The sequence below is a fragment of the Daldinia decipiens genome, assembly GCF_022478715.1.
Source record: "Daldinia decipiens strain CBS 113046 unplaced genomic scaffold F4813scaffold_18, whole genome shotgun sequence".
Taxonomy (NCBI): domain Eukaryota; kingdom Fungi; phylum Ascomycota; class Sordariomycetes; order Xylariales; family Hypoxylaceae; genus Daldinia; species Daldinia decipiens.
Window position 1 is genome coordinate 628,951 of NW_026054561.1, and position 25,653 is coordinate 654,603.

The 25,653-nt window shown below is 48.6% G+C and overlaps 8 protein-coding genes across 8 annotated transcripts; 2 read left to right on the top strand and 6 right to left on the bottom strand.

Annotated features, from left to right (window-relative positions):
- The first annotated feature begins 441 nt into the window (after nucleotides 1–441).
- F4813DRAFT_361154 (uncharacterized protein) lies at nucleotides 442–7,635 on the top strand. The gene is made up of 3 exons (XM_049243502.1): nucleotides 442–1,051; nucleotides 1,124–7,156; nucleotides 7,217–7,635. The coding sequence occupies exons 1-3, from the start codon at nucleotides 881–883 to the stop codon at nucleotides 7,229–7,231; spliced, it is 6,219 nt and encodes a 2,072-aa protein (XP_049099323.1). The 5' UTR covers nucleotides 442–880; the 3' UTR covers nucleotides 7,232–7,635.
- F4813DRAFT_396501 (uncharacterized protein) lies at nucleotides 7,540–8,355 on the bottom strand (the record flags this gene model as incomplete). Its single annotated transcript, XM_049247832.1, has 1 exon — nucleotides 7,540–8,355. One exon carries the CDS (start codon nucleotides 8,353–8,355, stop codon nucleotides 7,678–7,680), a length of 678 nt encoding a protein of 225 aa, XP_049099324.1. The 3' UTR covers nucleotides 7,540–7,677.
- F4813DRAFT_396509 (uncharacterized protein) lies at nucleotides 8,051–10,516 on the bottom strand. The gene has a single exon (XM_049247833.1). The coding sequence runs from the start codon at nucleotides 10,413–10,415 to the stop codon at nucleotides 8,751–8,753; it is 1,665 nt and encodes a 554-aa protein (XP_049099325.1). The 5' UTR covers nucleotides 10,416–10,516; the 3' UTR covers nucleotides 8,051–8,750.
- A 551-nt stretch (nucleotides 10,517–11,067) lies between these two features.
- F4813DRAFT_361155 (uncharacterized protein) lies at nucleotides 11,068–12,224 on the bottom strand. Its single transcript, XM_049243503.1, has one exon. It carries the CDS (start codon nucleotides 12,118–12,120, stop codon nucleotides 11,203–11,205), a length of 918 nt encoding a protein of 305 aa, XP_049099326.1. The 5' UTR covers nucleotides 12,121–12,224; the 3' UTR covers nucleotides 11,068–11,202.
- Nucleotides 12,225–12,561: 337 nt separating this feature from the next.
- Nucleotides 12,562–14,440, bottom strand: F4813DRAFT_86971 (uncharacterized protein). Its single transcript, XM_049248984.1, has 2 exons — nucleotides 14,136–14,440; nucleotides 12,562–14,083 (listed from the first exon to the last, which is right to left on the bottom strand). Exons 1-2 carry the CDS (start codon nucleotides 14,151–14,153, stop codon nucleotides 12,866–12,868), a joined length of 1,236 nt encoding a protein of 411 aa, XP_049099327.1. The 5' UTR covers nucleotides 14,154–14,440; the 3' UTR covers nucleotides 12,562–12,865.
- F4813DRAFT_361158 (MRC1-like domain-containing protein) lies at nucleotides 14,428–19,142 on the bottom strand. Its single transcript, XM_049243504.1, has 2 exons — nucleotides 15,926–19,142; nucleotides 14,428–15,874 (listed from the first exon to the last, which is right to left on the bottom strand). The coding sequence occupies exons 1-2, from the start codon at nucleotides 18,985–18,987 to the stop codon at nucleotides 14,800–14,802; spliced, it is 4,137 nt and encodes a 1,378-aa protein (XP_049099328.1). The 5' UTR covers nucleotides 18,988–19,142; the 3' UTR covers nucleotides 14,428–14,799.
- F4813DRAFT_361161 (transcriptional regulator of RNA polII, SAGA, subunit-domain-containing protein) lies at nucleotides 19,143–22,076 on the bottom strand. Its single transcript, XM_049243505.1, has 4 exons — nucleotides 21,146–22,076; nucleotides 20,805–21,088; nucleotides 20,634–20,745; nucleotides 19,143–20,577 (listed from the first exon to the last, which is right to left on the bottom strand). Exons 1-4 carry the CDS (start codon nucleotides 21,369–21,371, stop codon nucleotides 19,859–19,861), a joined length of 1,341 nt encoding a protein of 446 aa, XP_049099329.1. The 5' UTR covers nucleotides 21,372–22,076; the 3' UTR covers nucleotides 19,143–19,858.
- F4813DRAFT_361162 (Spc98 family-domain-containing protein) lies at nucleotides 22,077–25,624 on the top strand. Its single transcript, XM_049243506.1, has 2 exons — nucleotides 22,077–22,438; nucleotides 22,496–25,624. Exons 1-2 carry the CDS (start codon nucleotides 22,284–22,286, stop codon nucleotides 25,155–25,157), a joined length of 2,817 nt encoding a protein of 938 aa, XP_049099330.1. The 5' UTR covers nucleotides 22,077–22,283; the 3' UTR covers nucleotides 25,158–25,624.
- The last annotated feature ends 29 nt before the right edge of the window (nucleotides 25,625–25,653 follow it).

The window sequence follows — 25,653 nt, forward strand, 5'->3', positions numbered from 1 at the left end:
ATCATAGTTGGATAATGAGTAATTCGGTATCTTATAGATTGTGTAAGTCATTGATGCCTACTTTATGTAGTTTGAAGTTTAGACTTAGGTAGTGAAAGCAAGGCGAAACAGACGATACAAGCACGGTACAAATGACGAGTTTATTTAGGACATGTACTAGAATATTAAAGACGGGGTGGTCAGCTGCCTAATGCACCCCCACATCCAGTGGATAGCATTCTAGTAAGTCACATTGCAGCTGGGGGATATCAGGGGGGCATTGATACGTCGTGATTTAGCGCAATGGTGCTGTTATCGTGGTAATCGATAGTGAAATTGATAGGCATACTGAATAAAGCGGATCAAATGACACACTCTGCTGCGCGCTGCACCTCATCCTTGAGAGTGACTTAAAGTACCTAAGGTCTATTAGTACATATAGTACCTACTGCTAGTACCGTTTATAGGTGCCTGCTGCTACATTAGCTACATTAGGTACACCTTATGTCAGTGCTGCCAGTGCTGCCAGTACTTACACCATCCCCCTTCCCCATCAACTTCCACTCTACATCCCAGACCCAAACCAGATTAACAGTCACACCCTCAGCATATCTTTCTAGCTGCATCGTCGTTAGGACATGCCTCTCAAGAGTCATCATCATCCTAATAGATACAGTGCCCTCATCCTCTCATCTAAACATATCCCTATCTAATGGTTACTAGACCACGCCGTCAGTGCCGCTAACGATGAACTACCACCCCGCATCCCGAGTCGTGGGATATCGTGATACTCCATTTCAACACCCCCACACGCGATCTACGCGTCGGTGAAGGCCTCATCGGCCTCATCTTCTAGTATTAGCTCAATCTTCGTAGTTCCGACATCGTCAACCCTATTAACATGGCGTTCTTCAACTCCTTCTGGAGCTCTAACATGCCCAAGCGGCTGCTCCGATACACGCTATCGAAGCTAGATTACCTCGATACCGATGCCTTGGATATGGACAACCTAGACCTTGCCATGGGGAAGAACAACGTCTTCACATTGCAAAATGTCGGGATTAAGCTTCAGGCATGTCCCAATATTCCATATCGTAGCATTCTTAAAAGTTCTAGTATATAGAGCTAACATATTCAAATATAGAAATTAGAACAGTTACTGCAGCTTCCACCGTCGTTTGAGATCCAGAAAGCTAAGGTCCTATTGCTTCGAATTACCATACCTTCTGCTATATATGCGAATCCTATTACCGTCGAAATCGACGGTGTCGAGATAAAGCTAAGGCTTACTTCTCAAGATGATAGCCTTAAAAAGGCGCGGAAAGGTGCTGCGCATAGGAAAAAGGGCTCAGCATCATCTGAGGAAGGTGATCCTGTCCCGCATGCTATCGACCTAGCACAGTCGTTCTTGGAGACGCAGCCATCGAAAGATAAGGCGGAACTTCAAGCTGCGCTCCAAGCCGAAACTCAGGATCTTGGTGCTTCCATATTAAGTACTGAGGATGGAAGTGATGATGACTACTCGCTCGGAACTGGCCAACCTCTTTCCCTCCCCACGTTCCTCGCAGATTTCCTACAAGGTATACTTGATCGGCTACAGGTCTCCATTAAAGGCGTCACCTTCCACCTAGACGTCGAAGTTCCATCTGAACCCAATACACCCGTTTCCGAATTAGTTACTTTCCAGCTAGCGGTCGATGAAGTGAACGTAGAGGGGGTCACGACAGCAGCAGGTGAGACTACGAAGGAGGGGCAGTCTGAAATTGCCTATAAGGAAGGAAAGCGATACGTGGGTTTAAATAATATTCGAGCGAGCTTGATCTCCGAAGCGAACGTCTTCTCAATTCTGGCACGATCGCCATCGATACCCTCCTCTATCGCAACTGATTCACCGGCTGTCACTCAGCAGCAGAGTGTGTCTGAGGAATCTATTTTGAAGCCGGTGGCTACATCAGAATTACGCTCTAACACCGAGGACCTCGAACAAAGTGGGCATCGTCATCCGCTGATGGATTCCGAAGACGCTTTCAATATACCATATGACTTGAGCGGATCAAACGACGGGCATGATGAAGAATCAGCATCTGCGCCATCAACACCGCGAGCTCTTGCGCCCCAAATCTTACAAGAGGACGAGCCAAAATCGGTTTCTTCCATACACTCAGCTCGGCCATCTATTAATGCGCCACCGGACCATTGGTCTTCTTCGGCACGCATTGTACGGTCTGAACCAGCCCTAGAGCATCGAGGGAAATGGGGCCAGGATTCCATCGAGTCGTCAGGAAGCACTGAAGCCCGGCCCCATTATTCTGGTGAAAGTGATAAGATAGCTTCTTTAAGTGAAGACCTAGCCCAATCCCATCTATTCAGCCATGAGGAAGCCGAGAGCATGTATATGAGTGCCTTCTCCCAGGCTTCATCTTCTCAAGTGGGCCAGACTGTTCAAACTATGCCTGGCGGTTGGGATTCGGATTCCTCAAGCGCAGAAAACTCGCCAAACTTGAAGCGCAGGATCCGATCACCACCTTCACATTCCCTAGAACCTGCAAATCCCGCATCTCAACAGTCTCCCACAACCAGTCGCAATTTCCCGTCAAGAAAAGACTCATTAATAGAATCTGAGCTAGACCCTAACTCTATAGTCGACAACCTTGAGGAAGCAAAACAGTCATATGATGACCCGCAGTACCACCCAGAGGCGGAAGATGCTCCAGCGGAGGAGGTCGCAACACCGAAAAGGCCAAGATTAATCAAAGAGCTTGTTTCATTGAGTGCCATCTCACTTTACATTCCTTCAAGTCATCAACATGTACAGGTAACATATGCTGGCGAGGAACCTGTTTCCGGGGCGACCCGACGTCACTTCGACCGATCTATTTCTCCAAATCTCCCAGGAACTTTCTCTATCTATGCAGGTGATCAGTCAACAGCGTCAATAGCCTCGAGCATTGGCGTACAGCCCCCTAAAGCACCCTTAGATAAAACGTTAGAGGTGATAATATCATCCCTAGACATCCGTTCTGACCTTTCAACTGGGTTCTTGTTGTCTAAGGTAGTATCGCGGATACTTGCGGCTTTGAAAGAGCAGCCTCCAGCCCCCCCTTCTAAGCAGAAGGGAAATGCTGAAGGCAAAAATGAGACGTCGCTCACGCCTAACATAAAAATTATCACAGAACAGATTACTGTACACTTCCTAGAGAATCTAGCCGGAGTCACAGATACCCCTGGTCGATTGTTCAACCCTGACCCTGGTTCATTCAGCGCTGATGCTCTTCTTACTATGGCTATCGAGAACTTGAGCGTGGATCTTTCAGGCTCATCGACCTCAACTAAGACCTCAGTAGATGTAGGTAAGTTCAAGCTCGGGTATGGAAACGACGATATCATCTCCTTCGATCAACGCATACAAATGCGGGCCTCCGTGAATGATGCATTTCCTCCCGCCGGTGCCGATATATCCGTTAAACTTAGTCAATCACCCACAACGACAAAATGCGAGGTCACTACCCTGCCGCTTCATGTCAAAATAGACCTTCAGCGACTAGATGAGACGTTTAGTTGGTTCGGAGGCTTGAGTGGTTTCTTGAATATGAGTTCATCGATGACTTCAAGTTCTCCTCCTACTCCTCGGATTCCTGTAAAGCCGCCACCGAAAGCTCGTGGGGTAAGATTTGACGCGCCTATACGTCCAGATGACATATCCGCAAGCTCCGAGAATAAAATGAACATGAGACTTGGCGGTTTCCGTTTAGATATCGTCGGAAAGGAGTGTAGCGTATCCCTAGACACAACCGCTATAAAACTGGTTAGTCGAGAAGAAGGAATCGGTATTGGTATCTCCAAGATACACCTTGCAGGACCATACATGAGACGTTCCATGGGCGACCCTCCTATCAATGCCGTGGTTACGAATACTCGCCTCGAGTATCTCATGACACCAAAAGACAATGACCTAGAAAGACTCTTAGAGCTTATCATACCGTCCAAGTATAGATTCGACCAAAACGACGACGAAATCATGGTAGACACTCTACTTCGACAGAGGAGGAAAGGCGCTGTGTTACGCGTCAATGTGGATGGCATTGAAGTTAATGTCAGCAAGATCCAGCAACTCGAAGTATTACCTACACTAGGTGAAGAGATTGCGCGACTCTCCACTGTCGCTAAGTACTTACCCGAAGATGACCGGCCAGGTATACTCACTCTAGCTCTTGTCCGTAACCTAGATGTGACGGTGGATATTGGTAGGAAGTTTGGCTCTATACAAGCTTCTCTGAAGGACGCGGAAATTGGCCATATTACTATCCCGTCTTTGATCGCTCTCGGGGTAGGCTCTATTTCAATCATCCGGAACCACACCGAGGAATTGGTCGGCACAACCGCATCATCTTTCGATAAAGTAGGACACGGACCTATCTTGACCATGAGGGTGATTGGGGATGAGATGGAGCCTGTTGTCAAGATCAGAATGCGGAATATCAATATCGAGTATCGTGTGCCAACCATTATGGATATCCTCGGCCTTGCTGAAGATACCACTCCGCAAGATTTTGAGGCAAGTCTGGCAGCTTCAGTAGCAAACCTAGGCGAACACGCACATGCAGCTATCACCGGAAAGCCACAAAACCGCTTGCCAGCTCCAAACGAGAGCAAGGGTAAAGAGGGAAAGCCGACAAAAGTAGACTTCGTCTTCAGAGATTGTTTACTAGGCTTAAATCCACTCGGACTGAAGTCGAAGATGACGATTGTATTAACCGATGCTCACTTTGAAATCGCGTTGTCTAATGGGGATGATGCGAAAGCTCTAGGCCATCTGAATAAGGCATCTATTCTTCTTATCGATGACGTTTCGATACTGGAATCTAAGGACTCGGCATCGTCTAATCGACGACGTAGCTCAAACGCACCCTCTCCGCAAGTAGTAGAATTATGCCAACGGGGATATGTTGATATTTGCTATATCTCTTCGGCAAGGATCACGGTTCAAGTCGGCTCCAACCAAAAAAATGGAAATAAATGGATTGACGTTGAATTACGAGATGATCTCCTTGTCCTTGAGACATGTGCAGACTCTACCCAGACTCTCATTGCTCTTGCTAATGCACTTGCCCCTCCGACACCCCCCAGCAAAGAGATTAAATATAGAACAAAAGTTGTACCCGTCGAGGACCTACTCGCTTCTATATCTGCCGATGCGTTTGGTAAGGCCGAAGGCGACTATGATTTCGATAAAGACTTTGGTTTAGAACTTGACGAGACTGATAGCGATTTTGGCCTTGGAAATTCCGGTCAATCAAGTCCCCTCGCTGTCGACTCGCGCTTTTATGATGAATCTTCGGTCGAGGCCAAGCTTTTTGAGGCAACAGGCTCCATGATCTCGGATGAGATGGGAACACAAGATACAACCGACGGTGTTCTACTCACAAATTTCAGTAGCCAACCAGATATGATGGATGACGACGATGATCTGGTCATACATGAGAACTATTTTGGTTCAGGATCTGTGATACAAGGTACCGCTCACCGCTGGAACTCGGCAAAAAATGCATACGACGAAGCCAACGACGAGAAGATTCAACGTAGCCCTCTATCCGTCCGTGTACGTGACGTCCATGTCATATGGAACCTCTTTGACGGCTATGATTGGAGCCGTACTCGTGAAGTCATTTCAAAGGTTGTGCACAATATCGAGTCCACAGCAATCGAGCAGCAATCGCGTCACGATCGCGCTCGCACGAGCACCGATATGGAGCTAATAGAAGAAGAAACTGAGATCGGAGACTTTTTGTTCAACTCGATATATATAGGTATTCCTGCAAATCGAGATCCTCGGGAGCTTACACATGCCATCAATCAAGAGTTGAACGACGCCGCCACTGAGACCGAGTCAATTGCAACGACAGCGATGACTGCTACACCTAGCCGGCAGGGCAATGCCTATCGAAACAAAAGGAAGCTCAAACTTAATCGCAGCAAACGACATAAGATCACCTTCGAGTTGAAGGGTATTAACGTAGACCTAGTCACGTTCCCCCCCGGTTCTGGTGAGACGCAGAGCTCAATCGATGTTCGAATCCGAGATCTTGATGTTTTTGACCTCGTGCCGACGTCGACCTGGAAGAAGTTCGCAACTTACGATCAAGATGCCGGAGAACGGGAGATGGGTACCAGCATGGTCCACCTGGAAATATTGAACGTCAAACCAGTTGCAGATTTGGCGGCATCTGAGATTGTGCTGAAAGCTACAGTTCTACCACTCCGCCTCCATGTTGACCAGGATGCCTTAGATTTCATCACACGGTTCTTCGAGTTTAAGGACGATTCTACTCCAATTCACGCCTCGCCTAGCGATGTTCCCTTTGTACAAAGAGCCGAAATAAACTCGATACCCTTGAACCTTGACTTTAAACCAAAGCGTGTCGATTACGCAGGCCTACGATCGGGTCATACGACTGAATTCATGAATTTCCTAGTCTTGGATCAATCGCGGATGGTCTTAAGGCATACTATTATATACGGCGTTTTAGGGTTCGATAGACTCGGAAAGACGTTGAACGACATATGGATGCCTGATGTCAAAAGGACTCAGCTTCCCGGCGTGCTTGCCGGACTTGCGCCTGTCCGTTCTCTAGTCAACGTCGGAAGTGGATTTAAAGATCTCATCGAGGTACCAATTAGGGAGTACAAAAAAGACGGCAGGATAGTCCGCAGCATCAGCAAAGGAGCTATAGCCTTTGCCAAGACAACAGGTACGGAGATAGTTAAACTCGGAGCCAAGTTGGCTGTCGGTACGCAGTATGCTCTACAAGGTGCAGAGGGTATGCTAGTCAAACAGCCACAACCTCACCAGGTCGCGGGGTGGGATGACGAAGAAACAGACACGGAAGAACCCAAACAGATTAGCCTCTATGCCGATCAGCCAACGGGGGTTCTTCAAGGAATGAGGGGCGCATATGCGAGTCTAAGACGCGATCTCAATATGACGAGGGATGCGATCATAGCAGTCCCCGCCGAGGTGATGGAGAGCCAAAGCGCTCAAGGGGCGGCTAAGGCCATTCTCAGACGAGCGCCAACAATCGTTTTTAGACCCCTCATCGGCTCAAGTAAGGCGATCGGGCAGACTCTTATGGGAGCTACGAATGCATTGGACCCTCAGAATAGGAGAAGGGTAGAGGAGGTAAGCCTACTACAATACTTAGCCGTTGCTACGTTATCTTCTATGCTGACAAAGTTGCAGAAATACAAACGGTGATAGTGGTTTTCTGATTAATTGAGAACTAGCATTCTTTTTTTCGGCACGGAGTACGGATATATCACGGACTTCTTCTTTCTCTTTCCTTACGCGCAAATGTTTCATGGAAACGTTACGAATAATGCATCATAGACGGTCGGCCAAATTGACGTTGCACCTCTACGAGATTAGGTACCTAGCTAGGTTAGACTGTTGTTAAATTACTCATTGCCCGGGCTATGATTGATAGGTTCTTTGGGAGTTAGCATAGCATTAGTACATTTATATTGGTAATCTACCTGTTCTGAGAATTATCTGTATGGTCTATTACTACTGCTGAGTGTATAGGCTTGTGTAAATACTGGGCAGCATAATTTGGGTTGAGTTAATATACCTACAACATCACCTCTAAATATATTTTCCGCTTTAAATAATAATGATGATAATAGCTATACGACCGTCTCGTATCAGTCATGAGCCCTGAACCACTTTTTGATCCTCGAAAACCTGCGTCTCAACGTCTTCTTGAGTGGGGTTAGCTGAGGCTGAATCAGCTGCGATACCTTGCATCTCCAAGAAGAATACTTCGTATCCTCCAAGAGCGCCTGGACAGCATCCCAATACGACTGTCCATCATTCAAGGGTGCCATATCGAATGTGTGCTCCTTGACACGGTCAATAATACGTGAGCCTGCAATACCAAGCTGCTTGGGGTCGGCACCACTATCGAGAAGAAAAGCGATGAGTTCCACTCTTTGTTGCGAGTTAGTAGTATCCCGCTGGTTCGGTGCCTCAATACTGTTTTTTTGCAAGGGGAACAGATAAGTATATCCAAATATTGCACTCTCCAGGATCGATGGCTCGTTACTCCCTTGGTTCAATATTGAAGGGTTGAGCGCAACCTCTTCTCGTACATAGTCGGCAATGCAGAACTGAGCTGCTAAAATTAAATCAATATCGGTCCATGAGGTCACCATATTTAAAGCTTCTTTGATAAGAAAAGGTGACCATTTTGAGCTCTTGATCAGCCTTAGGTGAAATGCCCTATCGTTGCCAACTAGCTCCTCAACTATGTTGTGCACAAGCTCCCGATTCTGGCCGTACTTACTGATCCGAGAGGCGTACCATGCGAGAACATGGCACATATTATCATGCCGTGTTATGGGGAATTTATTATGTAACATTATAACTTCAATCTTGAGTAGGGTTGCATAGACATCGAAATCCCCAGGTCCACTAGCAGTAATATCACTCAAGCTTTCAACTACCCAGTCATGCGTTGTGCGATGTAAATAATCAATTACACCGACGCTTGAGACCTCAAGTAGGCCTTTCGTTCGACTGCTTACTTTTCGGCGCATTGAAACATTTATATGCTCTTTTTGCCGAGTCGTTAACGAATTCATATGCTTAGAGAATGCGTCTTGATTATCAGCTAACCAGAGCTCATTAACAGTAAATGTACCAATCGAGTGTTCTTTGAGTTGCAAGAAACGAGAGCAGTCTTGTATATGCTTGTGTAGGATGCTCAGGAATATTTTCAGATATAATCAGACAGGCTTTCTGGTAGTTGATCGATGATTATCTGAAGCTCATGTATAGAGCTGCAATCTGTGAGTGTTTCAAGCAGCGATCGGACTACTATAGATACCCGCAAGAAGACACCGTGAGCCCTGTCAGCGATAGAGTAAATTATGCGTTCCGATTCGGTCTCATGTGCTACTCTGAGTTCTTTGAAGCCAATGTGAGATTCAAAGTTGCTTCTTATGTAGTATTCGATATCCATTTTAGTCAAATCTTGAAGCCCAAGTTGAGGAGCATCACTAAAGTAGTCTAAAAAGACATTCCAAGGGCGGCTACTGGCGCAGATCTTCACTCTTCCTCTTCCATGTCGATGAATGGCATCAAGAAAGGCAAGAAGCTGTTGGTGGTCTCCGGAAAACTCGTCCAATCCATCAATAAACAAGGCTACCACGTAGTATTCCCCTGCCTCTGACGCGAGAATAGTGAATGCTTCCTGTAGTTCGGCTAGGGACCAAGGGGGGTGGGATAATTCCTGAGGGCTGTGGAATATTTTTTGGAAAGCCCACCTCTTGGGCGTAACACGGCGAACAAGTTCAGGAGCTTTTGACAAGCATTCACACAAGAGCGTTTTAAGGAGCCCTATGTGTGGTTTCTGCTCCGTCGTTCCAGCATTCCAAAAATAAAAACCTCCTAGCAGAAGCTTCCGTTTACCGGCCCAAGTATTAAGGTGCGTTTTTAACAACGGGTTGTTGAGGATGTATTTCAAAAGTGTTGACTTCCCCGAACCAGGCTTGCCAACGACCCAGTACATGGAATCAGAGTCGTCCTGAAGCCAAGTTGGAAAATTAGACCACATGGCTTTGCCCTGGGTGTCCACTCTAGGATCCTCAAATACCCATCGAAATGTCTGCTCATATGCCTTTGGGATCGCTTCTTCTCGGTCGGTTAAATTCTTAAATAGGAGGTTATTGAGTATGCTCTCACATATGTCTGAATCGCCCTTGTCTAGGGAAGCATCCGCTTGGTAGCTCGAACGTGGTGACCAAATCTTAGTCCAGGCAATGATCTGTTGATGGCTAATTTTTGACATTGCCATATTATCGTCTTTGGTTATATCAATGGGCTCTTGTCTGAAGTCTATTGTTGCCTTGTTAATGTGACTGAGCATCGTGAATATCTCATTTTGCTGCCCGATGAGATGGTGAATATCAGCTGAGGCCCGTTGCCCATCCTTCCACACACCGATCACGATAATCTCCATCATATTACTCCGAATATATGACAGCCGGCGAACCAAGTTATCAACTTTACCCTTCTTCCACAACTCTCTTAACACAACCTTGAGACTAGACTGTGCAATATCTAGCCTAGTCTGGCCAGTGGCTCGTAGTTTCTCGAGAGCTTTTTCGAGCTCGGTGCAGATATTACTACACTCTGTGCAGATCTGCGTGACACGAACCTTCGTATCATCCTCGATAGTAGAACTCAGGCTGTTTGCCTTGTTCGTAATATGGTTGATGTGATGCCGTAAGTCTTGTGCGATTCGTGAGAGCTCCACAGTCGTCGATGATTGACCTGTCGCAGATTTGTAGACCTCGATGGTATCAGCTAAAAGCCTAGTTGTGAAGTCGGTGAATTGAACGACCCCGGCGGCGAGAGAAAACGCGCTCAGAGGATCCATTTCCTTTTGTTTTTAGGGGGTTTTCTTTAGTGTTTGTTGGATATGAAAGTGGGAAGTATCTGTCCAAATTCTGTGGAGGTCTTAAAGGTGCGGCTGAGCCGTCAGAACGCCTGCTAGAAGGCCCATCACAGCCGACGAGGGGCAGTATATAATACTTTGGGCTGTATAGACTGTCCGGAGCGCTTAGATCCAATGACTGATTGGTATCGGTGTTTTCCCACATGGATATCTCCATTTAGAAGTAGGGGAGTACCACGGGGAGTACCACGAGAAGTACCACGGGTACCTAATTAAAGCTGTTAACAGCTATACATATCTAGCACCAGGACACATCATAGGCCCCCGTGTTAAATCCAAGCAAGTCGTATAAGTGGGAGGAGAAACGATGCCAAGATTTGTTTCCTATTGGATCTCTATAACAGTAGGGGCATAAATGAAGAGTGTAAAAGGACATATGGAAGGTGGAAGGTGTTTCAGCTAGAAGAATTAAGACATGGGAATAAACGATAGTGGCTAGAGGAAGGTAAGTCTAGAGGAAGGTAAGTTCCTTACCTGAAAGTTCTTAGATTGTGTTAGGCAAGAACCGGTCAAAAGGTCAACGTCACTTCCATAGTAGAAAGAGTCCTAACCTAGTGGGGTTACTATCCTGTTCCTATTTTATACTCTTATTATTATTGTTTTTTTAATCTTTAGTTAATTTATCGCCCAGGAATCAATACGAAGTTGATAAATAATCGAAGCCATCATCATCATCATCATCACCATCACATATAAAGTATATCTAAACTCAACAAGACAACCCCATTTCGTCAAACTCCTTCAACATAAGTTCATGCTTAATCTCCATCATATCCTCATACTCGTGGAATATATTCTCGATCAAGTCGTACCGCTCGTCGGAAGCGTTTTCGGGGAAAGCAGCTAGGATATCCTTCCACACCTCACAACCCTCGCCCATACTCTCAGCTCGCATATACTCAAACTCGGGCGGGTAGAACCCAGCAGAGCCCCACCTAGTAATGCAAATGTTGCCGTCCAGCCGCACCTTGATCGCCCACATGTCCAGCCGGCCGTGCGTGAAGACCGGCGCGTCGCCGGTAGACAGGCCCATGCAGAACTGCTTTTTGGCAGCCGCCCGCCTCTTCGTGTACCGCCTCGACAGGTCGTCGGGCTCGCCACGATACTCCGGTATGTACTCGTCGAAACGCGCGTTCCGCACCTCGGTCGCAGACCGGAACTGTTTGGAGCGCAGCGCCGGATCGTCGCCTACGGGGCCGTAGAAGCCGGCGTGCGGGATGCGCCGCAGCTGCGAGAGAGCGCAGCGGAGCTGCTCGGTGATGGAAGGGACCAGCGGTTTTAGGCGGTCTGCGTCGTTGCCGGCGTGTTCCCTGATGGTGTGTCCTGGGACGTATTCCGTGACCATAACAAAGCTCCGGATGCCCTGGTGCTCGTGCCAGTAGGCCGCGTATAAAGTCGGGATGGGGATCTTTGTATATTTACTTACAATGAGCATGTTTACGGCCTCGAGAGGGCCGGCCACTGGGTCGAGTCCATACCTGGCTACATAATGGTTACCGATGCGAACTCCTCTAAGAATATCGAGTGGATACTGGTCTTCCCGAAGGAATTCGGGATCAGGGAGAGGAGCAGGTAGCTGCTTCTCGGGAGTGAAATACGGCAGTTTGAGAATATTGAGAGAAGGCATTTTCGACAGAGACGATGATGAGTCGTACTGTGATCAATTAAGCAGTTGAAGAGTCAAATCGATATTAAGATGATGATGGGAGATTCTGGACACGGAAATTAATAGTTGAGATGCTGATTTATATATAAAACACTGCTGCAATATAGGTAATTACCTACCTATCTATCAAAATGATATATCATAACAGGTAGGTATGCATTCAGCTAGGTACTATGATTAAGTTATACTGAAAACAATCCGATTGTTTTGGCCATCTAAAAGCATGGTCTCCTTTTCAAAGGCAGAATAATAATAGGTTGTTCATATGGTATAATCGAGATTATGGCACGTTCTCTTTGCGGAATGCATTTTGAAAGGAGTAATACATTAATTCACACAATACTATATTGAAATTGTTAACCTCTTATCGATGTTTCATCGTTTTACAAGCCTAACGAGCACCGAGTAAGTAAGTGATAGGAAGTCATTCCCCTTCAGCACATTGCTACTAGTAGAACAAAGACGTGATAGCTTAACCCTTTCTAACTAGCTTATTTCATGGCCTACGGGATGGAATATGCCTACGTACCTATTCACTTACATATAGCTACTGAATCTACGATACAATCACAACGTAACATCCCGCCGTCACCATAGGACAACCACCATGAAATGGTACCTAGCCGGATTCAATAGTATCATATCGTCTTCACAGAAGTTCTGACCCCAGCACATAGATCACACCTTAACCCAAGTCCCCAAAACCTCACCTCAAAACAGCCCACTCACAAACCACACCCCAGCGCCCCTGTCCCGGGACCACGACCTCCCAATTCGGTCTGCCTACACCCACCACCGAGCCAGGCCGCGCCTCCAGCCCCCTTTCCAGCCCCACCAGCCTCTGACTCCCCGCAAGCACGACCCTCGCATTTCTCGCATCCCTTTCATCGGCCACGCTCGGCTCGCCATCCTCCCACACAACGTACCGCCCGGTAACCAGCGTCATGCCCGCTGACCCTTGTACCCCATCCACCAAGATCCGAGCAATCCACTCCCCCTCCCCGTCGCGCTTCTGCGCCGCGCCGGCCCATACGTCGACGAACCAGTCGCGCACCGAGGCCGCCAGGCCGCCGGGTATGTACTTCGCGCCCCGGCGGCGCGGCGAGAAGGCATCGGGGAGCGGATCCCCGTAGCGGATCCCGCCTTCCGGCGCTTCGATGGGTTTGAAACGTGGTGCTTTCTGGAAGGTGGGTTGCTGGGCGGAGGTAGAGGGTCTGGGAAGAGAGGGTTCTGGAGTATCGGAATCTGCCTGGTCATGAGTGGGCGAGGACGATGGTGGATACTCCAGCATGATGGTGTCCTCATTTTCGTTGTTGTCGTTATCATAATCGCAGTTACTGTCATTTTCATCATCGATCTCGTGCTGTGCAGAGTCGTGGGTATTACTGCTGAAGTCGGAAGAGGATATGGAAATGCGTCGGCGCTTGGAAGACCGGCTTGGTATATCTTCCTCGTCTTCGCTACTTTCGTCATGGGTGTCGCCGAATTCTCGCACCGGTGAGGACTCCGGCACAGCGTCGACGTCTGTGTCTACATCTACGTCTACGTCAAGAACTTCGATGGGATCGCGATGATTACCGCCACTACCGCCGCTCGGTTGCTGCTCTCCAGGGAAAGGTGGAGAGCTATCAAAGATATCGTTGATAGGATCAGTAGTGCGTGGAGTGGGCCGATAGTAAGTCCCGGCTCCGATCCTAGCGGAAGCGGAAGCGGAAGCGGGAGCGGGAGCGGGAGCGGGTGTGGGAATACTGGAAGACGGGCGAAGCGATGAGCCTTCGCCTCCTGCCCCCTGTCCTCTAGGTGTCGAATAAAGTGAGAACCGCGGCGTGGCATGGAACTGCTGTCCGCCGCTCTGGTATGGTTTAGGTGTCTCATTCCTAGACTGCGACCTCTTCGGCACTAGGAACCGATGCGGTGTGGGGGTCTAGTGTAGTTAGTAAATTACGATATAACCATCTACCTGGCTTAGAACCTACAGCCGGTGGTGGTGCCATGATCAATCAGACAAATAATTCGTCAATGAACCCTCAAGATATCCTCATTAATGTTACATTGGCGCAGCGTAGCGTAGCCCCTCTATACGAATGAGGGACCTAAGATTTTTAGACGGTAGGCTTTCCATTATTGATAGAAATTTGTCTCGGGTCTTTTGGGGTCAAATAATTCATGGAAGAATCGTATTGCTATTATACATTCATTGTACGGTTGGATTTCATATGAAAACTTAAGGGTTGTTTTAACGGCAACTTGTGATGATAGAATGAAGAATGAAGAATGAAGAAATGTGAGATTTAGGTACCGTAATGACGTAACGGTCAAACTTCGGCAAACGATACCGATTACCTGGTACCTATGCTTACCTAAGGTACCTAAATGTTAAGTCTCCCCCCTTTTCGGAGCTTCGTAACTAGGTACCTAAGGAATATAGCACAAAAAGGGGCATTCTTATGATTAACCATGTTAGATATATTTCACTAACATGACCTCCTAGGTTAAGTCAATATACGAAAGCACGTACGCATCGTCATACCAATCCGGTCACGCCTCTAACCTAACGAGCGATCCTAGACGCCAACGCCATGCAACCTATCCCTTAAAAAGCATCCCATGCAACACCCTATGAATGTAAGATCACTCTGCTTACTCGAATTTTCCACCACCGAACAATCCACCAACGACTTTACCCCTGCCCTCAACACCTTTCCACTTCTTCGCCTCGCGCCTCTTTTCGGCCTCTGCTACTGCAGCCCGACGCTCATTCTCTCGCGCAAAGTAGTTGATTCCAGAGCGCTTACCCGCCGTCTTCTTCAGGAGCTTACCATCATCTCCTCCCGCTAGACTAGCAGCAGCCGTAGGGGCACTACTACTACTCGTCGTGCTAGTCGAGGAATTTGAGATGAGCGAATTCGTTGTCGCTCGTCTCAGTAGCGCTGGTACCTTGAATAGACCACTGCTACCTGATGCTGATGGAGCCGCAAATGCGAGGCGTGATGAGCCCGCTGCACCGTTGCTAGTTGTAGATAAGGATGAAGAATCACGCTTGAGCTTGATGCGATCGACGACTGAGACTTCTGAGCGTCGGTTCTCTTTGTTAGATGAAGACGTAGTCGGACGCTCCTCGTCCTCACCGTCAGATCCTATTTCTGTGGCGGGGATGATCGACATGGCAGAACCGTTGGGTTCGTCAAGTAAGTCAGATAATTCCCTGCGGACATCGGTGATTGATGAGGGACGAACGCCTCCTCTAGTGCGTCGCGCGTTCGGGGGCGGGCGTGCTACGTGATCATCCGCGTGCGTGCGCTTGCGATCCCCGTTCGTAGGTTGACTGTTCGGGATCGATTGTTCTGCTGCTGACACATCCTGCCCCTGGCTGTGACTTTGACTATCGCTATCTGCGCTGTCGGGAGCTCCATCTGCAAAGTTCTCAGCGAAATCCCACTCGTCGTCGCTGTTCCTGTCCTCTATGCTCTTGAGGAACGCTGCGTTGCGCGGGTTTTCAGCGATCTTTCCGATACGCTCGTCTGCAAATAGGGCCTTCTGCATCTTGGCAAACTGTCGCCGCTTCATACGACGCCGAGCCTCGCCCCCATCATCAGAATCCGATAGATCGAAGTCGTTATTGTCACCGCCACGGCGCCGCTTGCGTAGCATACCGGTTGTGATATCTCGGAACAGTTTGTCGACCTGGGCTGCATCGGCTGCTCGTTCTCGATCACTATAGTATCGTTAGCATTTTTTCTATTGCCTATCGGAAAGTATTACTTACGCAAAGAAACCAGCTAGCTTAGTAGCGTCAGCATCGTTGCTAGTAACGTCGTCTATCATTTCTTTGACGAGCTCCTCATCCTCTTCGCTCGAGTCTTCACCGTCGGCCCCACCAAGTCCGGCATACTCATCCTCAGATTCCTCAGCTTGCTCCTCAACCATCTCATTGGCCTTGCTCTTTTTCCTGTCAAACTTCTCTTGCATGCGCTTCTTCCTCCTAGCTGCCTTTTCCATTAATCTGAACGCACTCGCATCTACCTTGGCGTCTATAGGTAGGGCGCTAAGGGCAGCGCTAGGACTCGCAGGAATATTTGTCGTTGACGTTAAGGTAGAAATTGAGGCTATACTATCGCCCCTTCGTCTTAACTTACCCCTCCTAACAAGAGGAGACTCTTGGATTTTTTCGAATTCAGGGGTCCCACCTAATAATACGGTGTCGACTGTAGATCCTGGCGCGTCAACAAACCGTTGCTTGAGCGGAGAGAAGTCCTCGAAGCCCCCATCCTGGGTTGGCTCAAGGAGCTCTGACATTTGCGTCCCGTCCATTTGCATTAAGGTATCGAAGCCGTGGACTTGCGACTGCGAGAAGTGTAACTGGACACCTTGTGTCTGTGTTTCACGTGCTTGGGTATCTATGTTATCCAACTTTTGGCTGTCGAGAACTGTGTTATCCTGAGATTGGCCTGCTGTTGCGGAAAACTGGGAGTCGGGGAAGCTATCAAGACTGGGCATAAACTTCTGTGGAGATCCGCTGGCTGGCTCAGGTTGACTGTCATCCATTGTACCTGCGAATATCTGGGTAAGCCCAAGGCCTGCAGGCCCAGCCGCGGGAACAGGGAGCCCGGGAATAAATGTCTTCCTAGCTGAGCGTAGGACAGACGTAGGAATCTTGGGAGAGGAGTTGGTGGCTGATGGAGATTTGGGGTGGTGAGTCTTAGGCTTTGGAGTTGCTTCAACATCCTCCTCCTCATCATCTGAGACGATATGAACGTGCTTCTTTGGCCGGCGGAATCTCGCAGGCGGGAGCTCGACATCGGCTTCATCATCAGAGGCTACATTTGTAGCATTTGTAGTGGGCTTCGGCGTGCTCTCCACCTCAGACTCCCCATCTTCCTCTGCCTCATCCTCAAATATAGAATTTGTTGTGGGCTTATCCTCATTCTCATTATCGTCGTCGTCATCGTCCATCTCCTCGTCTTCTCCTTCGTTTTCTTCCTCCGATCCGGAAAGCTCAATCTCGGCAGGATCCTCCTCTCCACTGTCCTCAAAGCTATCGTCGTCACTATCGTCCCAAGCTAGAGGATCGTTTTCACCGTTCTTCTTACTCTCTTTACGTGCCTTTTTCGCGTCCTCACGTTCTTTCTGCATGATTTCTTCGACCTCTTGTCGAGCTCGGGCAACAATGTCTTCGACCTGCTCTCTTTCCCGTTGGCGCTCTTCCTCGGTTTGTACGGCGATACCTTTGGATTTGAGAAACTCGAGACGTCGCTCGCGTTCTAACTTAGCCTGTGCTCTAGCGCGCTGCTGTAGAGACATTTGTAATTCAGCAGGGGTCATAGAAGGTTTAGTCCTGCGGCCCCTTGATGTTTCCTTCGGGGGAGAAGAGAGATGAGCTAAGCGGCGCAGCACATCCATAGACTTAGATTCCTGTGTTTTCTTCTCGGGAAGCTTGTCGAATATCACATCCATTCTTCCCTTCTTCGGCTTGGTAATTTCAAGTTCGTCGTCAGAATCTATTGTGACAAGGTTTGCTTGCATTGGAGGTAGCTTGACTCGGATTTGACGCTTTGGTTTACCCACTGTGGCCCCTTCGATCTGAGTGGGCTGGTCGGTGGCGTCAACAGCCTTGCCTTTACCCTTGTCTTTTTTGGCTTGTGCCAAAGCAATTTCTAAGCTAGGCAACTCACCGTCATCCCCGAATACGTCGTCTGGATCTATGCGAGTATTCGGTGCTGCAGGTGTAGCAGGATGGGTTTCTATGACCTTCGGAGCAAGAGGTGGAGAACTAGGTGGAGTTCCAGCATCTACCATATCAACATCCGTCTGTTGTGTCGAGCCAGGTGTTGTTGGTCTACTTGAGCTTATTGGCTTGGTTTCAGTAGACACTGCCTCAGTCCTGAAATTGAAGCGTTCGAATAGAGAAGCTTTCGTGATCTTTTTCTTCGTCTTCGCTTCGTGAGCAAGTTGCATGCTTCGACTTAATCGTTGCGTTTCGCGGTTCATCTCTTCTAAAGCCTTTTTGCTAGCCTTGCGAGCGGGACGGGAAACTTCCTGGGTGAGTTTGCGACCACCATCATCGTCTGTGACATCAGATACATCGTCGATATCCGATTCGGTAGGGATTTGTTGGCCTATTCGCTCGGCATGCTCATTTCGCTTGCGCTCTTCTTCAGCTTCCCTGGCAAGTCTCTCTTGCCGCTTCCTGGCTACTAAGGCTAGGAAGCGTTCACTCTTCCCTAAGTTTTCCGGCAACTCATCATCTGTGTCGGATTCTGCTCTGGCTCCAGGTTGCCGGTGTACCATTGGTGTCTCCGGGGCTGGTGTAACAAAGAGGCCTGGTGAGGAGGGTATTTCGGCATCTGCTGTAACTTCTGGGGTAGAGCTTCGAATGGGCCTAGCCAGACGCCTACGTGGTAGAGTAGCGACATCTTCATCGTCATCATCGTCTGCATTTGCCGCTTCCCTACTTTCCTCGTTGCGATTCGCCGAGGCAGTGTGTGATGGTGTTGGTTCAATTGAGCTTCTGTGTGTGGTGTTATTTGTCGTATCTACGTCCTCTGCTCTCATTCGCGCAGCGAGCCGTCCTCGGGGTCGAACAATCTCTTCTTCATCATCACTATCTTCCTCTGCATTTGGCAGGGTTTGTACTTTGGTATTCGCAATAATGTCCTTATTAGTAGACTTGGACAAAGTGTTTGCGTCTATCGCAGGGCTAGATTCGTCATCTGAATCCGCATCATTTACGGTGGCTAATAGGGCCTTGATCTTAGACCGAGGCGATAATTGCGGTGACGTAGGGGCAGATACGCCCTCGGCCGGCGATGGTGACCGAGTAGATGCCATTTGAAATAACAATGCCTGAACAATGAGATGCAGTTGATGATAAATGATAAAATAATCTCAAAAAGACATTATATCGAGAATTAAGAATATAATGGTAAGTTTGATAATGTAACTAACTTGTGTTTGTATGTTAGATGGAAGTTGTAAGTGGGGGCTGGAGGGTTTAATTACTTTCATACTGTAGCTCCCCCCTTGTACGCGCTTTGATAAAACGCGTCTTTCGCGTCGAATTTCGCGGTCCATTTACAAATAGATATGCAGTAATCCGTGTATATGTGGGGCTTTCGAATCGCGAAACGGTTGGCTTCAGTTGTGACATTAATACCCTATTTTCACATATTCGGATTGCTGAATTTATTATTTTTCGGCTTCCCGTGTTTTGGGCCAATCGTACCTACGTACCTACCTAACCTAGGTACCTATATACTATTACAGGCCACATTATTGTCTCCAATTAGACCTTCTCAACTCTATCCATCGTGCGAAATGATCTTACAAGAACTCGGACAGTATTCCTGCCATGGCGTAGGGGGTATCGCTGCAATAGAGTACATATCCACCAGAGAGTAACGCCAAGGCCGACCACGCTTCTCACCCTCATTTTCAATGTTCATACACGCCAAACAAAAATGCAATACAAAATCAACGCCCCTAACCCCTATGCTGATGCAAAACCCCTTGCCCTAAGGGGTTGAATGATTTCAAGTGACGTAAATGTGCCAACTCCAAGAGAGCAGGCAAGCTGTTTTTGCCGCTGTATATATGACTGACCATTATGAGGTGATTCCTATGATGCACGCAGAAAACACCAAGGGCCAACGGCATCCTAGATGTTTTCCGCTAACGATGTTTCGGCAGCCTCCTCCCCTTCCTAAGGGACTGAGAGGCATGAGTCCAAAACACTGTCTAGCATCGACGTATCCTCGTTATTTGCACCCTCCCATACTATCGGCTCTTCGTCTATGTCCATTGGTTCCGGGTAGGCACCGCCATTCATAGGGCCATGCTGACCGGTACCATTAACGGCTGAATCTTCAAAATCTCTGGGTTTTTGGCCGTGGAGCCAGGTATAGTTGTTGTAATTTTCGAGTTCGCCATCCCTATAATTGTATATGACTGACTTCCTGATGATAGGGAACGAACTGATGCCGCAGTCACCTATTTCTAGAGCGAGTCGTAAATCGGCCATACTTAGCGGGGATCGTTCGCTAGCAGCTTTAGCTTCGATGGGTAGGAGCCCGCTCTTGTCTCTGGACAACTCTCCTCTAGAAAAGGCTGACTCTTCTCGTCTTAGTTGGCGGCGATACTTGTGGGTTTGAATCCAGTTGGCCCCGGAACCGAACCCAGCACTCCCAGAATCGCCAGGCCCATTGCTCCTCGTCCTAGTGAATACTGTCGAAAGAAATTCCTTGATGAAGGTCTCGGCGGCAACGGTCATGAATTGTGTAGCATCCGAAGAATGGCCGTTAACAAGTCCTGCTTCGTAGCAGATAGGAAGCATCTTTGATTCAATGCTTGTTATATCCGGAAATTCGCCCGACTCCACTGCCAGGGGTTGTGCAAATCGTTTGCGAATCTCGAGATCCCAATCTGTATTTGTGATGAGAAAAATTGGGTCCAGTTTCAATTGGAGGAGGTTCGCTTACTCATTTTGTTCAAGTCATTGGCATTGGCACTTTGAGGTATGTCCGGTACGCGAGCTATTCTGCTTCGGTGATGTTCCGAAAACACAGCTGCCAAAGATTCAAAGGGGTCAAACTGTATAGCAACTTATTAGCCCTCGTAAACCTGTAGCGCACCGTGACAATTTCACTCACGTCATTCTGAGTAAGTTCCTTTATACGTCTTCGATCGCGACTCGGAAGTTGCATGACTTCTCCTTTTAGCCTTCGTTCGGCGGCATCTCCAGTCACAGGCTTGGCGCCGACATTGGTGGTGGGTTTGTCATTTGCAGAAACCCAGGGCGCAACTCCTTGGTCTGGCATTTCCCTCGTGAGATTCCCGTATATAGCAGCAAGAAGCTGGTTGTGGAGATGAGTTTTGTCGCCATTGGATAGTATATGATCGATACGTTCGGAATACTCTGTCTGATTCAAGCGTCCTATAATACGGGTAAGATATATGCAGGCAAGGCAAGGCAAAGCTAACAAAGACTCACCTAGTATAAACTGGGTGGTTGATTCTTTGTACGTGTTCCATTGTTCATTCCCAATTGCCGATTTAAGAGCAGTATATAGAGGTTCGAGATCGATGCGGGCGGGGATAATTTGGCTAGTTTTGGTCACTTTCTGAGTAGAAGGCGCGGAAACTGTTATTGATTTGAGAGTCGGGGTGGAAAGGCTAACAGATGAACGGCTCAGAGCCGCAGGATCTATGTCGGGCATGTTGGAGGGTCGGGGAGATCGGGGATGTCGGGTAGGTAGAATGGCGTCGTGCGTTGTTGCGTTGTGCGGGTAGCGCGATGATTATCGATTCTAACAGCTCAATTCGGAAATGTTGATAGTTGGTGATACGGCAAAGCGCGGTGTTGGGCGGATTATGCGCGGGATGTCGCGATCGAGCTATGAGCACAGCACAGCCCGAAAAAGGGTTTAAACCCCGTTCATCGAGTGCAGCAGATTGATGCGATCCGAATACCAATTTTGAAATGATAAAAAAATGTATAGGAGACGCCGGTATTTGATGGAAAATGCGCCGTCTTTCTGGTAGCCATTAAGCGGGAGGTTTGGGATGTCGTCTAGATTGGAAAGCAGCGTCGAGTGGTGCTACTCACTCAGAGGGGACGCCTTTTTGATTGGGATTCCGGGGTTACGGTGGATTTGCATGGGGGAAACTTTGATGTATAAGTTACTTGGTGGTAGCGAGGAATTAGGCGTATTAGGCCTTAGTTTATGTGAGAAATAAGTACCTCAAACTTTACTACGGAATACCTAAACAACGGATAGCGCTTAAGCTAGCTGTTACCTGGCTGCACATGTGTGTTACCAGGACACAAGCTTCAATAAGCCCCTCCACCAAACCTTAGGTAGGTGGTAGGTGGTAGGTACATACCTACCTACCTAACTAATAGCATACCTATGGACCTAGGTAGAGTTCATCAGGTCTTCCGTCGCGTCGCGTGCATTTTAAGTACCTAACTACCTACCTATGCACATATGTAGGTTAGGTTAGTATACTTATATTCTACAATACATCATCTTAGGTTTTCCATATTTATACCTCTCATAGCTATATCTTATGAACTAGCATCCCTCGTGCTTCGATTTCTTTAACACACAGTATTTCAAAATGACACAATGTCCGGGTCAAATCAGGACCGGACGAAGCGTGTTGATCTTAGCATCAACCGCTTAATTTCACAACTTATACCAGACGATCCACGCTTGAGCGACGAAGATGCACAGCAGAGACATGACTTATATTTCGACGAGATTAGACAACAGCTAAATCAGTAAGAATAGCCTATATATCATCATAAGAGCAAGCAATTAACATTATCCTTAACTAGACCGCGACCACCTCCCTTAGCCGACCAGAATCATGCATCCGAACTTATTAGACGAAGGTTGGTTCAAACGAACCCGAGCCAGGCTTTACGCTACTCCAATCTTTACTCGAGGTTGCTGGCGCTGCCTGTACTAACCCAAAAATGGGCTATACTATACCTCCTCTATCAATTGGCCGACTCGCCCGATCCAACTGAACCAGATCCAGTCGCCTTTGCCGAATTTCAGCAGGAGCAGGCCAAGCGGAGGAAACGAGAGGAAAGAGAAGAATCAGGTCTGGGTGGTCCTTCCAATCAAGAAAGTTCCGGATTGTATAGGAACGAGCAGAGTTCGGACGAGTACCATCCCACTGAGCTTCGAGACGTACTCAAAAATCCAAAAGATATGAAGTCACACGATAGCGATTCTCAGCGGCCCTCGACTGCCAGTGATTATAGACGTGCTAGGGGTGGAAGAGAAGAGACTCCAGGCCCTGCCAAGAGAGATGTTGCTATAAAATCCAAGCTACTAGCTGATAACTATTGCGATATCGATCCTTCAGAGCCTACTCTCCTACGAGATCTACCTTATACTCTCCAGGGTCTTTCCTCGACTACCCTCCCATTCGGCAAAGATGACTCCCTCAAGCTGCCTGCTACTCTTCCACCACCCCTAATTGGACTTCTTCACACTCTCGCCGAACCCTCACTGCTCTACCGCACTCTCGAAGAATTCGTCAAGACACCCGCAAAGGGTCTCCTAGGCCAAAGTCTCCGCGCAGCTATAAGCAACGAGTTACGCTCGTACTTAACGCTCGTAGCAACGCTAGAAGGTCAAATCCGACGTGCATTGTCTACCATTGACGAAAATGCTCCACGAAGTGGTATTGGAAAGGCTGGTGTGACGTTGAAGCGTTGCGTTGTATGGACTCGTGAAGCAACCATGGGTCTACGACTCATGAGTATGATTGCTGAAGAATCTAAAAGCAAGAAAGGAGGCCAGCTCATCACCCTGATCCATTCATTATCCTCATCGCACGGCGATCCCATAGTAGGCGCATTCGCCGAGCGACTCCTAATGCCTATTACTCGTCCTTTCTATGGCATATTAAGACAATGGATATACAATGGAGAACTCTCGGATCCGTATCTCGAGTTCTTCGTGCAAGAGCAGTCGGTAGAAGCCATGCCCAAGGGCAAGTCGGGATCTACTAATGTTTGGGAGGATAAATACATATTGGCAGCAGACATGGTCCCTTCCATTATCACGAGCGAGTTCTCTGAGAAGGTCTTTCTCATTGGCAAATCTCTGAACTTCATCCACAACAGCTGCGGTGACGCCCAGTGGGTCGAGTCATACTCCAAGGAATCTTCTAGGGAGCTTCGATACGGCGACACGGCCACCTTGGAAACATGGATCGACGAGGCATATAAAACTACAATGCGCCGATTACTGCATCTCATGACTAACAAATTCCATCTTTTTGAACATCTTCAAGCGCTGAAGAGCTATGTTCTCCTCGGACAGGGCGACTTTATCGCCCTGCTGATGGAGTCGCTCGCTGCGAACCTCGATCGTCCAGCCGGCGCCCAATACAGACACACTCTGACAGCACAGCTCGAGCACGCTATCCGCGGGTCCAATGCGCAGTACGACTCCCCTGAGGTTTTGCGCCGCCTCGACGCACGTATGCTACAGCTCTCCCACGGTAACATAGGCTGGGATTGCTTCACGCTCGAATACAAGATCGATGCCCCAGTCGACGTGGTCGTGTCCGACTGGGGCAACCGGCAGTACCTTAAAGTGTTCAACTTCCTATGGCGCATCAAGCGCGTCGAGTTCGCCCTCTCATCCACCTGGCGCAAGGTCACCACCGGCTCCCGCGGCGTCCTGCAGGCTGATCACCCAGCCGTCCGCCAGGCCTGGAAGACTACCCGCGGCTTCCTTGCCGAGATGGTCCACTTCGTCGGCCAGCTCCAGTACTACATCCTCTTCGAGGTTATTGAGAGCTCCTGGACCGAGCTCCAGGAAAAGCTACACAAGGAGGACGCTACCCTCGACGACGTCATCACTGCCCATTCTAATTACCTTAATTCTATTACCCACAAGGGTCTTCTAGGCGTCCGTCGCCGACGCTTCGTCGGTTCAAATGCCGGTACCGCCGCCTCCGCTTCCACTTCCGCCGCCGGCACCGCCCCGGCCCCCGCCGAAGAAGACGACAACAGCTACATGATCCAGCTGGGCGAGCTGCTGCGCACAATGCTCGCGTACCGCGACTGTGTCGATGGGCTATACTCGTGGTCCGTGTCGGACTTCACCCAACGGCAGGAAGCCGATCTCCGGCACACGATCCCCCCCGACGATTCCGCCCCCATCCCAGGGGGTCCGCACAGCGAGTTCCCGGCACTGAGAGAGCGTCTGCGACACCTAGGCGACCGCTTCCGCGCGAAGCTCCAGATCCTGCTCGGCGACCTGGCCTATCAAGCCGACGTCGACTTGCGCTTCCTTGGTGTCGCAATGAATTTTAACGATGTTTATCAGCCCGTGCGCCGTAAACCCAAGGGCACGCCTGCTGCGCCGGGTACAGCACAGTCGGGTAAGAGTGGTGGTGGTGGTGGGAAGGATGTCGAGAAAGATGCTGAGATGGGAGTTGGGGTCGGGGCTAGGAAGGCGACTAAGGGGTGAATAGGAGTTTTAGTGTCCAGTAATGAGTCTTGGATGAATTTTATGTCGTGCTTAGGTATGAGGCGCTTGTGTCTCTTATAAAACTTGCAAAACAGCCCGGCCTTGTGGTTTTGAAATAACCTTCGCCGAATAGTTGTATGTGTGTCCTCGTATCATCGAGGCACTTCCCATGCGTCCGAAGTTAGTTCCAGGGATATTCCTATCAGCCGAGAGGCTATTCGCTGCATCGTAAAGACGAAAAGGTGTTTTTCTTAGGCCGGGCGTGGCATTATAATGATTACCTAGGTATGTAGGGGGATAAATAACAAGACCCCCCAATGATTCTAGAGGGATTGCTTATCCGGCTGGCAAGCGGGTCTGGCAAGGTTTTGAGGCGCCACGGGGAGGGGGGCATACCGCATGATGCTTATAGATAGATAGTTGATAGTTACAGGTAACTAGGCGATGAATGAGGACGCATGTCAGTGACTAAGAGGCAACCAGTTAGAAACATGCT